We start from the raw sequence: 15,930 nt of genomic DNA on the forward strand, positions 1-15,930 counted from the left end.
AAAAATATTTATATATTAGAACGTGTAGGCTTTGAAAATTGTTATCTTCATGGGAAGTGACATTTACTTGAATCAATTACTCTTTTCCTCAATTATATATGTTTTTTCCCATTGGATTTTGCTAGTAAAGTTTTTAATGATCATGAGTATGATATAGTAATGTCCAAATGAGAGTATTGTAAATAAACATATATAGACATTACTAGAGGTATTATATTAGAGTAATACTATATACCTCTAATTTATTTTTCCTTGTGACTTGGCAACATTTGATTAGTTTAATTTTTTTAATTAGTGGTTGGTTAGCACATTCATAGTCACCCAGTGATTGTGAGCCACATCAGGAGGGGAAATATGTGAGGAAAGTTTTAGGAAGGGTAAGAACCATATTCCATTATATTATGATCATCATCCTTTATAATCTTGTAGTTATATTGAAATTTTGTATATCATGTATATATTGGATTGAATGATGAATATATAATAAAAGATGGATGATTCTTCATGCATTTCTTGTCTCTCTCTTTACTTTACCATACACTATTATATTACTGTTTTCCTAAGATGGGAATAGTACTACAATTTACGCCAGGATACAACTTAATTTACAATAAATTATTACTCGTAATTTTGTCACTCACAATCCAACCACTCCAAAGTTTTTATTAAGTTTTTTTTTTTGGTCCACTAATAGGCCTTTAATTTCCTTTTCACAATTAGTATTTTTTGGCCCCCTAACTTAATCCTTGTTTTAAGCAAACTTTGATATATCATTCCCTTGCGAATAGGGAAAGCCAGAAGCATGCATGTCATTCTTGCTTAGAGCACCATTATCAGTGATTATTGTGGAGATATTGTCAGATATTTTTGCCACCTAATATGAGAAAATGGAGGTGAGAGAGAGGAAAGGGATCCTCTGCAAAAATGGGGAACATAGTACAGTAACAAGGGATCTGTAATCTTTCAAGCTTTCACTGCTGTGCAGCGCCCAGGCGGGCCTGACCTTATCATTATTATTATTTTTCTTTTAAATTCAGTTTTGTTTTGTTTTTTTCATTCATTTCTCTCAATTTTCTCTTTCCTAATCACACTTACAAAAATTGCTCAATAATCGCGAAATATCGCACTAATAAGGATGCTCTTAGTGTGTTTCTAATCTTTAAGTACTATAAAATAAAACGATTTATGAATGCTCTAAGCATGCATTCATTTGTCACGCACTTTAATGTCATATAAATGCTTATTAATTAACATCATTTTCATGTTCAATATTTAAAAATGATTCAGTACATGTGTTTGGTTGTTGTACATATATTATTTTTCTTGTCTGCGACAGAAACGTACAAAACATTTATGTAAGTGTGGACTGTGGAGAGGGAGGCTGTTTCCGGTTTGCTCAAATAGACCTAATATATGTCTGCCATGGAGATGTCACCTTCGTAGAAAGTAGCTTTAGCCCTCCGCCTCTCTGGTTTGGCTGCTGGCCTGCCACCGCTTAGCTTTCTCTCTTTGACCCCCCCTCCCTATTCGATTGCCTTAAATTCCTGCAGTCTGGTTCTTTCTCTCATCATATCTGATCTATCAATGGAAAGTCTTCCTTCACTCATTCGTCGCGTTAGTGTGCTTGAAGTGGATGGTTTTGATAGCTCTGAAGAGCATGGTGACACAAAAGTAAGTCAATTTTCTCTGCTCACTCAGCTCGATCAATTATAACTATCTAGGATCAAGCGCTTATATGTGTCAGAAGCTATAGCTTGATGCTCGAGCATGAAATGGCTCTGACACTCCTTGTTAGGACTAGTGGCTTATTATTCTGTCAAAAGCAATAGCTAGAAGGATTAACGAAGGGTGCAATTGTATTCCGTATAAATTGCCATCACATATTCAAAATGTAAGGTGTTGAACTTCCTTATATAATGTAGACCCTAGTCCTATATGACGACGTCGATTTGAACATTAATTTTAACGGCGACTGTTTGTTGTTCTGTTCACGTGTTTTTTTTTTAACTGTAAAGCATGTTTGTGTATTCTGTGTTATGAGTTTTTGTACCTCATGTTACACAATTTTGTACATTAAGCGTAAAGATTCTGTACCTGAAATTGATTAGTAGTTGCATAACAAAAAATATATTGTGTCTTATTTTATGTATTTATGTCTTGTATTATGAAATTATGTGCCTATAAGACATAAATTATTTACACAAATCACATTTGAAAATAAGTAAAATAGAAAACATGTATATGTATCTCTGTTATGCGTTTATGTACCTCATGTTACACAATTTTGTACATTAAGTGTGAGGATTATGTACATGAAATTGATTAGTAGTTGTATAACACAAAACATATTGTGTGTCTTATTTTGCGAATTTATGTTTTGTATTATGAAATTTTGTGGTTATAGGACCTAATTATTTATATAAATCAAATATGAACATAAGTAAAATAAAAAACATGTATATGTATCTCGTTTTATGAGTTTCTGTACCTCATGTTACACAATTCTGTACTTTAAGAGTATGAATTTTGTACCTAAAATAAATTAAAATTTGTATTGAAGCATAAGAAACGCGAAGCTACGAAATCTCTTAAACCTTAAATATCAAACGGCATCGTTTTGATCCAGGGTCCGCAATGCTATGTGGACCCTATTCCACAATATAAATTGTCGTTGAACTTGGCCCTTCACCTACTGCCAATTGATGGATTTGGCCTTTTACGGGCCTCCGGCCCAACATTTAATTTTTTTTTTTCTCTTACCTTGTTGCTGATTTAGTTGAAACCTAATAATGGTGTGGTGATCTTGTGTGGCCACTGCCAGAGAACTGGAGATGCTGCGGCAGTGGAGAGTGGGGAAGCTAAAATTCTTCATTCTGTTTCTATCAGCATGCCGCCTTCTCCTATTGGAGCAACGAAAACTCCCAGGAGTAGCAAGTTCAAGGATAAGAGGTTTGATTCTTTCAAGACTTGGTCGGGAAGGTGCGAGAAACAAATCTCGAGTGCACGTTCCAAGCAGCGCCAATTACAACAAGAAGAATCAGATGGATCCGACCACAACAACAATGAAATGGAAAGTATATCTGTGGACAGATACTATGATGCCTTGGAAGGCCCAGAATTGGATACCCTTAAGGTACGTAGGGCGAATTTTCTATATGATGATGTTCTATTTTTATTGGATGAAGATCGGTAAAGGGTTAAGTCCATCAATTAGTGATTAGGGATCAGTGATTAGGGAGGCTGGTAAATGACCAAATTCAGTATTTGCCTCTCGAAATTGTGATGGCTCTAGAATTGGACACCCTTAAGGTACCTAGCACGAATTTTCGATATGATGACGTTCTGTTTCTGTAGGGTGTTGGGCGGAGGCCTGTAAAAGGTCAAGTCGACCAATCAATGAGTAGGGAATTATTAGTCGATGGTCGGTAAATGATCAAATTTATATACTGTCTCTCGAAAATGTGATAGCTCATTGGAATGTCAAATCTATATACTGTCTCTCGAAAATGTGATAGCTCATTGGAATGTCCAGAATTGGACACCCTTAAGGTACATAGCATGGATTTTTGATGCGATGATGTTCTGTGTTTGTTGAGCGGAGGCCGGTAAAAGGCCAAGTCCATCAATTTGTTGAGTGAAGGCAGGTAAAGGATCAAGTCCAATAGGCTGTCTTTCGAAAATATAATGGCACCTTTGTTGAGTGAAGGCAGGTAAATGATCAAGTCCAATAGGCTGTCTTTCGAAAATATAATGGCACCTTAGCTACTGGGTATAACTTTTGACCTAATGATAAGCGTTTGATTTGTTTCTGGCAGGCTTCTGAGGAGGGTGTTCTCCTGCCGGAAGACAGGACGTGGCCGTTCCTTCTCCGATTTACCATCGGATCGTTCGGTATGTGTCTCGGCGTGAGCAGCCAAGCCATTCTATGGAAAGCGCTTGCCACAGCTCCTTCCACCGAATTCCTCCATGTCAGCCTGGACGTAAACCTAGTCCTCTGGTTCATATCCGTCGCGCTTTTCTGCATTATCGCTTCCATCTACGCTCTCAAAACCATTCTCTACTTCGAAGCGGTTAGGCGCGAGTACTATCACCCGGTTCGCGTCAACTTCTTCTTCGCCCCATGGATCGTGGTACTCTTTTTAGGCCTCGGGGTTCCCCCATCCGTCACCGAAAACCTGCCTTCCTCGTTATGGTACGTGTTTATGGCGCCCATATTTTGCCTGGAGCTTAAAATCTACGGGCAGTGGATGTCGGGAGGGCAACGTAGGCTGTCGAAAGTGGCTAATCCTTCCAACCATCTCTCTATTGTTGGGAATTTTGTGGGGGCTTTGCTTGGCGCAACAATGGGGCTCAGAGAGGGTCCTATTTTTTTCTTTGCTATTGGATTGGCTCACTACATGGTTCTGTTTGTGACGTTGTATCAGAGGCTTCCGACAAACGAGACTCTTCCTAAGGAACTTCACCCTGTGTTTTTCTTGTTCGTTGCTGCACCCAGCGTTGCTTCCATGGCGTGGGCCAAGATCCAAGGCTCTTTTGGTGATGGAGCTAAGGTCGCCTACTTCATTGCCCTGTTCCTTTATTTCTCTCTGGTTAGTATTATATTCAGATCAATTCCTAGCTAATAATAGAATGAATCTCAATTGTTAGGATTAAGCGTCTATCACTATGCGACAGCATAACTTTTCTACCTAGCCAGTTACTATTGGACTTGGCCTTTCTTTGACCTTAGTCCAATAATTCCCTTTCAAGCACCTGCCAATCTTAATCTTAATTTTACAGTAACTTTATTTCCTTATATACTGCCACATTTTTGAGAAGTAAGGTGTTGGGACTTAGCTCTTCCCTAACCTTTACCCAACAATTCCCTTCCAAGCAACCGTTAATCTTCTTCTGACATAGTTGCAACTTTATTTCTTTATATACAGTCACGTTTTTGAGAAGCATATATTGGACTTGGCCCTTTCATAGCCTTCACCCAACAATTCTCTTCTAAGCAACTGTCAATCTTTTTTTTTTTTGAAAACAGCAACTGTCAATCTTAATTGGCATAATTGCAACTTTATTTCCTTATATACATTCACATTTTTGAGAAGCATGTGTTGGACTTAACCCTTCCCTGCCCTTCGCCCAACAATTTCATGTATCTATTAGTCTTAAAGCACCGCTGCTGCCACATCCTCAAAAAGTAGGACTGTTGGATTTGATCCTTCACCAGCCTCCGTCCAAAAGTCACCAACGGTTGAACTTAGCCCTTCAGTGACTTTGTCCAAAAAAAATTTAGCTACCAATAACAGACTTGGCTTTTAAGCGGTCTCCATCCAACATGAACATCAATGTAAAACAGAGTAGGCTAACAATTCTTGTGTTTTGGTTGCAGAGTGTTCGTATAAATTTCTTCCGAGGATTCAAGTTCTCATTGGCATGGTGGGCTTACACATTCCCGATGACCGGAGCCGCCGTTGCCACCATCAGGTACTCCTCCGTGGTGACCAACACACTCACAAAGTCCCTGGCTGTCATCCTCAGCGCTGCTGCTTCACTCACCGTAACCTTCCTGCTGGTCACCACCATCATCCACGCATTTGTTCTTGGGGACCTCTATCCCAACGACATTGCCATCGCCATCTGTGAAAGGCGACCAAAATCTCACCGCCTATGGAACAACACAGCATCAGACACCTCCTCGGATGCCAATCAGATTGATATGTACCTTAAATATGCAGACACTAAAGATGTTGAAAGGTAGTAGTCAGTCCCGATTCTTTCATTCACTTTTCGATTCTACTGTTCACGAGTGTTAGTCAAGGGAGGAGGAGGGACTTCAATTTAAGTGTGTCCAATTCCACTTCCAATGATCTTGATTTAAGCAGCAGATCAGATCAGATTGTAAGATTTTTTTTTTCTTTACAGTAGTATTTTTTCTACTATACTTTTTCAGTCCATAGTAATAAGCAGATTGTAAGATACTCCTTATTTGTTTGTTCTTAAAAATAGAAATAATTTCAATTCTTTTGTCCCTTGAATAGTAGATCCAGATTTAAATTTAATTATTAGGACTCTATATGTTTGAGTCACATTAGGATTATCAATTCTAGTCTAGTTGATACTTCTCCTGTATATATACTTCTATCCTTTGTCATTGTAATCTGTTGAACTCCATTGAATATAAACATACAGTTATACCAGCTAGCCAGGTTCTTTTCCTCATGGCTGACGGATCTATTAATCCTTCCGAATGACTCATCGCAGATGCTGCTCTCTCATCCTTGGTGTCTAGTTGAGACTTCTCCTGTATATATACTTCTATCCTTTGTCATTGTAATCTGTTGAACTCCATTGAATACAAACATACAGTTCTCATCTTAATCAAATAATTCACGGACTTAATCAACTATAGACTAAAAATGTCATTTTTACCAATTTGATATCCATCCTTTATCAAGGTCTGTTTCATATGCATACGTTTACCGGGGAAATGTTTGAATAAAAAAGAAGAAAGAATGTATTATTATTCATCAATTCATTTAATTTCTCAAATATAATGTTCTACAAAATAGTAACTCTAGAGTGAAGACTGAGTGTATGTGTAAAGCTGAAGCATTACGACTTATTGGATTCATTGATAAAAGTTGAAAAAGAAACACAATAAGGGTGCGTTTGGTTCATGGTTTACACATTAGAATGTGAATCAAAATTATAGTTAGTGTTTGGTTGACAAATTTTTAGAAACACAACTATGAGATTTGATTACCTCTTCAATAAATTAAAAAAACTCAATTCCCCAATTAAAATGGATATTCTCGGGAGGCTCGATTTGCGGTCACAACGGAACTTGTGTCGTGGGTTTCACGATGAAAGTTGGGATCGCAACTTCATTGCAGAGCTATGGGGGTTGTAGGGGTCTTTTCCTTGCCAAAGACTGGAGGATGGAGAGGATTGTAGTTGAAACAGATTCAAAAGCTATGGTGCACACCATCAAGGGGGAATCTGATTCCCGCCTGAAAATTGATACTTTGATTTACTTATTTAAGTTATCATGAGTCAAATAAGAAATATTGACATCATCCATGTTCTCTGAGAAGGTAACCAATGTGCAGACTACCTGGCCCACTTACGGCAAACCAGTGAGTGGGGACCAATGATTCTGGATCAACCTCTACAGGGCATCAAGATATTGTTGGAAAAAGATGCTAGAGGTGTTGCTACTAGAAGAATCTACTAATCCTGATACCTTGTCTCTCTTGGCATACCAAAACAAAAAAAAATTATATACAGCCATTATTCAAAATATCATTTATCTATTCCTATAATCGTTATTTCCTTTCTTTACTACTCCCCTAAGTTTTGAATCCCTTTGATTCGATGAATTAATTACAAAAATATGATTACGCGATTCCTTCACATATTCTATTTATGGTTAGAATATTAAATTTCGGTTTTAATATTGCATTTACTAATATACTTCATATAATTACTCCTACATTTAAAGGCAGAACTATAAATATAATATAATTTTTAGGGGGTCGGACTATCCCTTGCCAAGTGTAGTATGTAGGAATTAGTGTACACGGCTCCTAATTGTTAGGGATACAATTTTCTAATAAATACTTAGTTATTTGCTAATAAATATTACACAAATTAGAAATACAATTGAAATTCGACGTTATGATAAACTCAGAATGATATAATCTTATAATATTAAGGATTAAATGTGTAAAAAGTAATATTTAATCAATTAAAACATATTGATTGATACGCATTACATTGGCAAGTTTTGTTTTGGACATGAAAATTGAAAATTACCCTTTCTTATTAAAATCATTACATAATATTTTCGGTCTAACGTGTCATAATATATAAAATATTACCCTTCCATATTAATTTCATGTTTGATAGTGATTATTATATTATGATTTTTTTGTTTTTGGTTGTAGAAGAGTAGTGATGCAAGTGTATCTAAGGTACAAGTGTATCTCTACCAGGCCAAACTAATATCAAGAATTAAAGATTAATCATCAATTTAAAGGAAATATCTGAATTAAAAAAGAAGAAAAATATTATTCATCAATTCATTTCTCAAATGCTCTACTAAATATATAGTAACTCTAGAATAAAGATTGAGTATGTAAGCTGAAGCATTACAACTTATTGTATTAATAATAGCTAAAAAACAATAATAAAGGAAAGCCAAATTATTATTCAAAATCTTCAATTCCAAATTTGAATAACATCTATCAACTTGAGGCCAAGGTTTTAGGAGGTTGGGAGTCAGTGGGAATACTGTCAATGAAGGTATAGGGGGAAAAAGCCTTAGAATATGTATTGGTGGGAATACTGTCAATGAAGAGATATGGGGACGGAAGAAGTCTTGGAATATGTATTGGTAGGAATACTGTCAATGAAGGGATAGGGGGAAGAAGCCTTTGGAATATGTATTGGTGGGAATACTGTCAAGGGATATGGGGACGGAAGAAGCCTTGGAATATATATTGGTGGGAATACTGTCAATGAAGGGATAGGGGGAAGAAGCCTTGGAATATGTATTGGTGGGAATACTGTCAAGGGATATGGGGACGGAAGAAGCCTTGGAATATGTATTGGTGGGAATACTGTCAATGAAGGAATAGGGGGAAGAAGCCTTGGAATGTGTATTGGTGGAAATACTGTCAATGAAGGGATAGGGGGAAGAAGCCTTGGAATATGTATTGGTGGGAATACTGTCAATGAAGGGATAGGGGGAAAAAGCCTTGGAATATGTATTGGGAAACCCAGGGCCAAGAGGTGGAAGTGGCAATGAAGGCAAAGGGGGAAGACCTGGAATGTTAGGCAAAGGTGGTAATGGCAATGAAGGCAAAGGGGGGAGCCCTGGAATATTAGGCAAAAGTGGTAATGGAAATGGAAAAGGCGGAATCGAGAACGAGAGAGGTGGAAGAGTCGATAATTTATCACTTTCTTCTTTGAGGATACGAGCTTCGTTGTAGTTACTTATCATTGTCACAAAGACCACGCATACCACCGAGAAAATCTTCAATGAAAACCGAAAACCCATTTTCTTGATATATGTTTAGTGTAGAACAAAGTATGAAAGAAAGAAAAGAGAGTTGTGGTCATTGGCTTCACTAACCATTGCTTATATAGGCCAAGCTGTGGAATAATAGTAATTCACTATCGTTGTAACTGTTATGTTTCTTTCTTTACTATTCAGTATAAGTTTTGAATCCCTTTGATTCAGTGAATTAAAGACCAAAAATATGAATATGATTCGTTCACACATTTTATTTATGGTTAGCAAATTAAATATTGCATTTCCTTACATACTTCATATGATTACTCCAACATTTACAATAGTCTTTAGTTTGCATCGGTTGCCACTCACGGCTGGAAAACATCAAATTTCCGACAAATTTTCCGACCACCTACAAAATTTACTTGGTCGAAAATTTCTTTCGGCCATTTCAAATTGTTAACACTTAATACGGGGTGTTTTTTGTTCCGACCACCAAAATTGGTCGGAAATCGTTTTATATATATATATAAAAGTTAGAGATTGACCTCGTTTGTGCGCCGCTTGCCCCTCTCTCTCCTCACCTACAACTCTCTGTGTCTCAACACCCGGCCATCACCTCCGGAGACCTCCACAGGCGACAACTACTCTGTCTCCGGCTCGATCTTCGCCTCCTTGCCTCTCTGCCGCTCACAGCCTCGTCTCCGTCTCTCCGGTAAGTCCTTATAATCTCTACTGATACTCATAGTCTCAAGCTCAACTACTCATTCTTTAACCTATATGGCTCTCTACATAGGAAGCCCAAAATCTGCCTTCGATACTTTATGTTGGTAGGCTTTTCTGGTGACTGTCTTGGCCTTGAATATGTAACAGGTAATTTACTGCTATTTTAGTTATTTATGATGTACTGTTCTTAAATCTTGAATTTTATGGATTATGGTCTTGTTAGGGCTTAAATTCGCGAAATTGATAGGGTTTTCATAAGTGCCTTGGCTTTTGCAAAATTATTATCAGACTGCTTGGTCCCTTACACATTCTGGATTTCTTTTAGATGATTTTCATTGTAATTCAATCCTCAATTTTGTTAGGGCTTAAGTTCGTGAAAGATAAATCTGCCAAACTAAAGCAAGCTAGTAAAACAGATCATTGCGTTGGACTCAGTGTAAGAATTCTCTCCCTCACTCATTCCCTTGTTCTTTAATTCATCTTTATATGTATTCCCTTCCAAAGGAAGAATTTGCTGGACACTTGAGAAAAATGCAGTTGTAAGATGAGCAGGTTATGCTTAGAATGTTGTTTGTAATTACTCTGTATTCTGAGTCAATAGAATACTGTATCAATAGATACATGTGCTACACATTTACACCTGATCATTTATTTTTGTGTTGGTTGAGATTTCTTATCAGAAAAGGTTAAAATAAGTTGAATTATAATGAATGTTCTGCATTACTTGTTGAAATAAGTATTCAGTATTACTTATCAAAAAAAGTACTCTATTTATATATTTTTAGGTTGGAGAATACACATTGTTGCATTTTGTTTTGGAATAAACATGATTGCTATTAACTTGCCAACTTATATTCTTCAACCTGTATTTCTGTTCACTTTTATCTTATTTTTGGTTCTGTATTTTGTTTATGCTGACGGTTCAGGTGGGTGGCTAACCTCTACTTCCTTATGATATCCATTCTGTCATGCACTCCAATCAGGTATGTTTCTTTAGCTGGATAAAACCTTAAAAATATATGCCCAATCGATCGAACACAAGGATAAATTGAAAAGAAGAAAGTTAATCTTTGCATCAGTTCATTGAGATTTTTTTGTATCTATAAATTTTTGTTTTGGTGCAGTCCTGTGAGTCCGATAACAAATGTGGTTCCTTTGAGTTTGGTGCTTCTTGTTTCTCTTATAAAAGAGGCAATGGAAGTCTGGGTATGTGCCATTAGCTAAATATGCCATTATTTTTATGAATGATCATTTTCTGTGAGAGTATTTCTGTGACAGATCATTAACTTGAGTCTTGCATAACTTAAACTCTGCTGTCTATTTTAATGTGCCAGAACTACTGCTTATATTCTCTCTTCAAAATTGTGCACAGAAACGTTTCCAGAATGACATGTCAATTAAAATACTCATGTAGACGTCTTTCAAGATCAGAAATGGATGAGTGTTCCTTGGAAGAAACTTCAGGTTGGGGACATTGTGAGAGTAAGTAGACTGCTAATAATTCCTTCCCTCTTTAATTTTTAATATTTATGGGCTAAGTTTGTTACCATTTTCTTAGTCATATCAGTAGATTTTCCTCTTTCTGTGTCTTCTTGGCATACATAATAAACTATTGCATTGTCTTCTCTTGCAATTTCCATTGTTTTAGTAAGAAAGAAAAGTTCTAAATTTGCACACTTTACCAATAATTCAAGACCTTCAATGTATTAGACTTTTGCTCATTGCCATGTCATCATATGCCTAACTAGCATTTTCAGGGACATAAAGGGTTTTTGTTTTTGGCTTCAGAACACATCGTAAAGACAGTCTACTTATTACCCTGTAAATATTGGTGATTAGTTTTAAAAGTCTAGTGACTGTAGTCATGTTTTGTAGTTATAGACTTCTAGTGTTAGTCTGTTAGATTTTTCAACAAGATAAAACTCACATATTTGTCATCTGATTAATTATACTTGAAGTTATAATTAGTGTGCTTTTTTTTTTTTTTTGATGACACTTATTATTTTTGTGATTGTTTGCAGCTTGACTACACACTTCCTCCCGCGGTCCAATGTTAGTGGCAGTATCGGAAAAATAGTTTGGAGATTGAATCAGAAGTTAAATTCCAAAATTGCATATTTTGACTTGTTTTAAATTTTCTACTTTATATTCATGAATGAGTTCTCTTCAAGCCTATGAAATTTGTATATGTTTTTTTTTTTTTCATTTCACTACAGAGATCGATCTCTGTAGTGAAATACATATTTTTTATTTGCTATCTCCAGTTTCTCTGTAGTGAAATGCATATTTTTTATTTGCTATCTCCAGTTTTCCGACCACCAAAGTGGTCGGAATTTTCGGACATGTCTGGAGTTCTAGTGGTCGTTTTTTTCCGGCGACATATGGGGACGGAAGAAGCCTTGGAATATGTATTGGTGTGAATACTGTCAAGGGATATGGGAACGGAAGAAGTCTTGGAATATGTATTGGTGTGAATACTTTCATTGAAGGGATAGGGGGAAGAAGCCTTGGAGTATGTATTGGGAAACCTTGGAATATGTATTGGGAAACCCAGGGCCAAGAGGTGGAAGTAGCAATGAAGGCTAAGGGGGAAGACGTGGAATATTAGACAAAGGTGGTAATGGCAATGAAGGCAAAGGGAGGAGCCCTGGAATATTAGGCAAAGGTGGTAATGGAAATGGAAAAGGCGGAATCGAGAACGGGAGAGGTGGAAGAGTCTATAATTTATCACTTTCTTCTTTGAGTATACGAGCTTTGTTGTAGTACTCATCATTGTCACAGAGACTACGCATACCAGAGAGAAAACCTTCAATGAAAACTAAAAACCCATTTTTCTTGATATATGTTTTAGTGTAGAACAAAGTATGAAAGAAAGGGAAAAGAGAGTTGTGGTCATTGCCTTCACTAACCATTGCTTATATAGGCGGAAATGTGGAATAATACTATTTCACTATCGCTATAACTGTTATGTTTCTTTCTTAATTTACTATTCAGCATAAGTTTTAAATCCCTTTGATTCAGTGAATTAAAGACCAAAAATATGAATATGATTCGTTCAGACATTCTATTTATGGTTAGCAAATAAAATATTGCATTTACTTACCTACTTCCTATATATAATTACTACCAACATTTACAATAGTCTTTTTTTTTAGTACATTTACAATAGTCTTTAGTTTGCATCGGTTGCCACTTGCGAGAATCTTAATAGTACCCTGTACCCCATATACAGGGGCGGATTCAGCATGGGAGCAGTGGGGGCAGCTGCCTCCACTCACCCCACCCCACCCCCTATATAGCCCTTGTATATATATGTGTATGTATAGTACAATTTTAGATATAAGTATATGAAAACAGACACAAGTAACTAATTGATTAATTGGTCGAGTTGGTAAAAGTGCGTCTGTATCTAGACTAGAAAAGTGCAAGGGTTCAACTCTGCTTAGCAGCATGTGTGATTATGTTTGAAGCCTTCTTCACTTCTTTTCCCATCCCCTTTATGTTTGAATCCTACTTCACTTCTTTTCCCATTCCCTTCTAAACTTGGTATACATTCCTTCCAAGCTTTTTTGATTCCTTTTATATATATAATAATGAGATATATTCATTCCTTCAAATCTTTTTTCATTCCCTTTATATATATATAATAATGAGATGTGTAATTTTTTATTTAAATTATTTTATTAAATTATTTATGTTTCATATATTGTTATTAACATTTTTTTTTTAAGTTTTAGTGTGTTTTAATTTTTTATTTATATCCAACAATATTTATGCTTATATTCCTTTTAAGTGATTCAATTTATAATGTGTTTTTTATTTGAATTATTTTATCAAATTAATTATGTTTCATATATTGTTATTAATATATTTATAAAGTTTTATTGTGTTTTATTTTTCGTGTATATCCAAAAATATTTATGATTATATTCCTTTTAAGTGATTTTTTTAAACTACATTTTCGCCCCCACTGAAAAATTTTTCTGGATCCGCCACTGCCCATATACCCCAATTGTTATACCATGGGCCAGGTTCATATTACATTGTTAACCTGATACAAAAATTCTTAGGTTATTTTTGGACTAAGGTCTACAATGCAAAGTAAACTTTGGTCCATGGTAATACAGTATAATTTGCGTGCCCATACACCCATTTTATTTGTCATAATAATTTTATTTTTAATTTTTTCTTAATAATGCCCAATTTTTATAATCCAAGATTTTGATTTCACTGGATTATATCATAGACCCCATGAATTCACTCAACGTTCACTGAGGCTCGATCTCATGACCTCCCATATGAGAGAGTCACTATATGCCATTTGAGCACAATGTGCTTGGCAAATTATGCTATTGACCCGGGTCCACCTTGCAATGTGGACCCGGGTCTATGTGCACAAATTTAGAACTCTATATTCACAATTTTAAAACTCAATGTTCACAATTTTAGATCTCAATATACAAAATTACATTACTCAATATTCACAATTTTTGAACTCTATATTCACAATTTTATTATATAGATTAAAAAATTGTGTTATACTATTGAACATAGAGTTTTGATATTGTTGAACATAGAGTTATGAAATTGTGAACATAGAGTTATAAAATTGTGAGCATAGAGTTATGAAATTGTGAACGTTGAGCTATGAAATTGTGAACATGAAATTATGAAACTGTGAACATAGAGTTATGAAATTGTTAACATGGACCCGGACCCACCTTGCAAGGTGGAGCCGGGTGACGGGTCCATGGCATAACAACGGGTTTGACAACGATTAAGGCTCTATTTCTAATAAATTAGCTAAAAGCTAGAAAGTTAATAATTAGAAATAGTGTAAATTTTAATTTTAGTCCTCGATTATTTTAATACTACTAAATATAGTTACATACTTTTAATTTTGACATATTATATCTCTAACTTTCATTTGCTTACTACAACCAATCTTCTGATCTATATAAATTTTTATAATTATGTCGTTCACAAAGAGAGCTAAAATATAATTTCATTATTAAAACATCTTGTTCCAACATATAATTTCTCTTTCTTTCTCATAAATTTATTTAACTGAATTATGCAAATTACATTTTAACATTTTTTTATTAATGGTAAAATGGTAGAAATTAAAGTTAAGCGAATGACTGATTGTGGCAACTGGAAAGCAAATAAAAGTCACTTCAGTATTCAGTTTCATTTTATATACACTATAGTTTCATTTCATTACAACACAACTACAGTATCATTTTAATATAACTACAGTTTCATTGGACAATATACACTCAAATATGTGAAACTATTATTCAGTTTTATTTTATATACACTGCATTTTCATTTCAACACAATTACAATTTCATTTCAATTCAATTACAATTTCATTTGATAATATAAAAATAATATGTGAGACAATTTCATTTTAAATACACTATAGTTTCATTTGGTAATTAACACACTAAAAATATGGATATATTAAGATGTAGCGACAGTCGTTTCTTTACTTAAAGAAATGACATCATTTTTGGACCATGATCCACGATATAAGGACCGGTGTCCTAGGCTAGTCAATCAAGCTATTGTTTTGGGCCTAAGTAGTCCAGAGTTATTTATTTATTGATCTGTAGCTCGAAAAGTGTCTTTTGCAACTTATTTTAGTACTAGTATTTTGTACGCGCGATGCGCGAAAACTTATGCCCAATATTAAAATATTAATAAATAAAAATATTTAAAATGTATAATTCAAATTATATATACACAAATAATATATGTATTTTATACACATATATATGATTTACCATTCATAGAAACTTAATTAAAATATAATCAACTATTAAATAGAAATTAATAATTTAAATAAAATGACAATTAAATAATAGGAAAAAGATATGATAGATATAGGTGTAGGGTAATAACGATGGAGTTAAAACTAACGGTGTTATAACGGTGTATAGGGCTGTTAACGAACCGAACATAAACGAACGGAGGCTGTTCGTGTTCGTTTGTTAAGGATTTTGGGGTGTTCGTGTTCGTGTTCGTTTGTTAAGGTTTTTAAAAATCCTGTTCGTGTTCGTTTGTTAAGCGTTCGTTAGTGTTCGTTAACGTTCGCGAACACGTTCACGAACGTGTTCGTTAACGTTAACGAACAAGTTCACGAACGTGTTCGCAAACGTTAACGAACACGTTCACAAACATGTTCATTTACGTTT

At 35.2% G+C, this 15,930-nt stretch overlaps 2 protein-coding genes across 3 annotated transcripts; both read left to right on the top strand.

Annotated features, from left to right (window-relative positions):
• The first annotated feature begins 1,504 nt into the window (after positions 1-1,504).
• On the top strand, positions 1,505-6,012 carry LOC116012491 (S-type anion channel SLAH3-like). 2 transcript variants are annotated; one of them, XM_031252037.1, is made up of 4 exons: positions 1,505-1,671; positions 2,822-3,133; positions 3,816-4,589; positions 5,378-6,012. In XM_031252037.1, exons 1-4 carry the CDS (start codon positions 1,585-1,587, stop codon positions 5,744-5,746), a joined length of 1,542 nt encoding a protein of 513 aa, XP_031107897.1. In that variant the 5' UTR covers positions 1,505-1,584; the 3' UTR covers positions 5,747-6,012. The 2 variants fall into 2 exon arrangements, with proteins under 2 accessions (XP_031107897.1, XP_031107898.1); XM_031252038.1 differs by having other exon boundaries at positions 3,816-4,550.
• Positions 6,013-9,544: 3,532 nt separating this feature from the next.
• Positions 9,545-12,026, top strand: LOC116013906 (phospholipid-transporting ATPase 3-like). The gene is made up of 7 exons (XM_031253870.1): positions 9,545-9,719; positions 9,801-9,877; positions 10,093-10,166; positions 10,652-10,713; positions 10,855-10,936; positions 11,103-11,212; positions 11,752-12,026. The coding sequence occupies exons 2-6, from the start codon at positions 9,829-9,831 to the stop codon at positions 11,142-11,144; spliced, it is 309 nt and encodes a 102-aa protein (XP_031109730.1). The 5' UTR covers positions 9,545-9,719; positions 9,801-9,828; the 3' UTR covers positions 11,145-11,212; positions 11,752-12,026.
• The last annotated feature ends 3,904 nt before the right edge of the window (positions 12,027-15,930 follow it).

Source organism: Ipomoea triloba, chromosome 3 (assembly GCF_003576645.1).
Source record: "Ipomoea triloba cultivar NCNSP0323 chromosome 3, ASM357664v1".
Taxonomy (NCBI): Eukaryota; Viridiplantae; Streptophyta; class Magnoliopsida; order Solanales; family Convolvulaceae; genus Ipomoea; species Ipomoea triloba.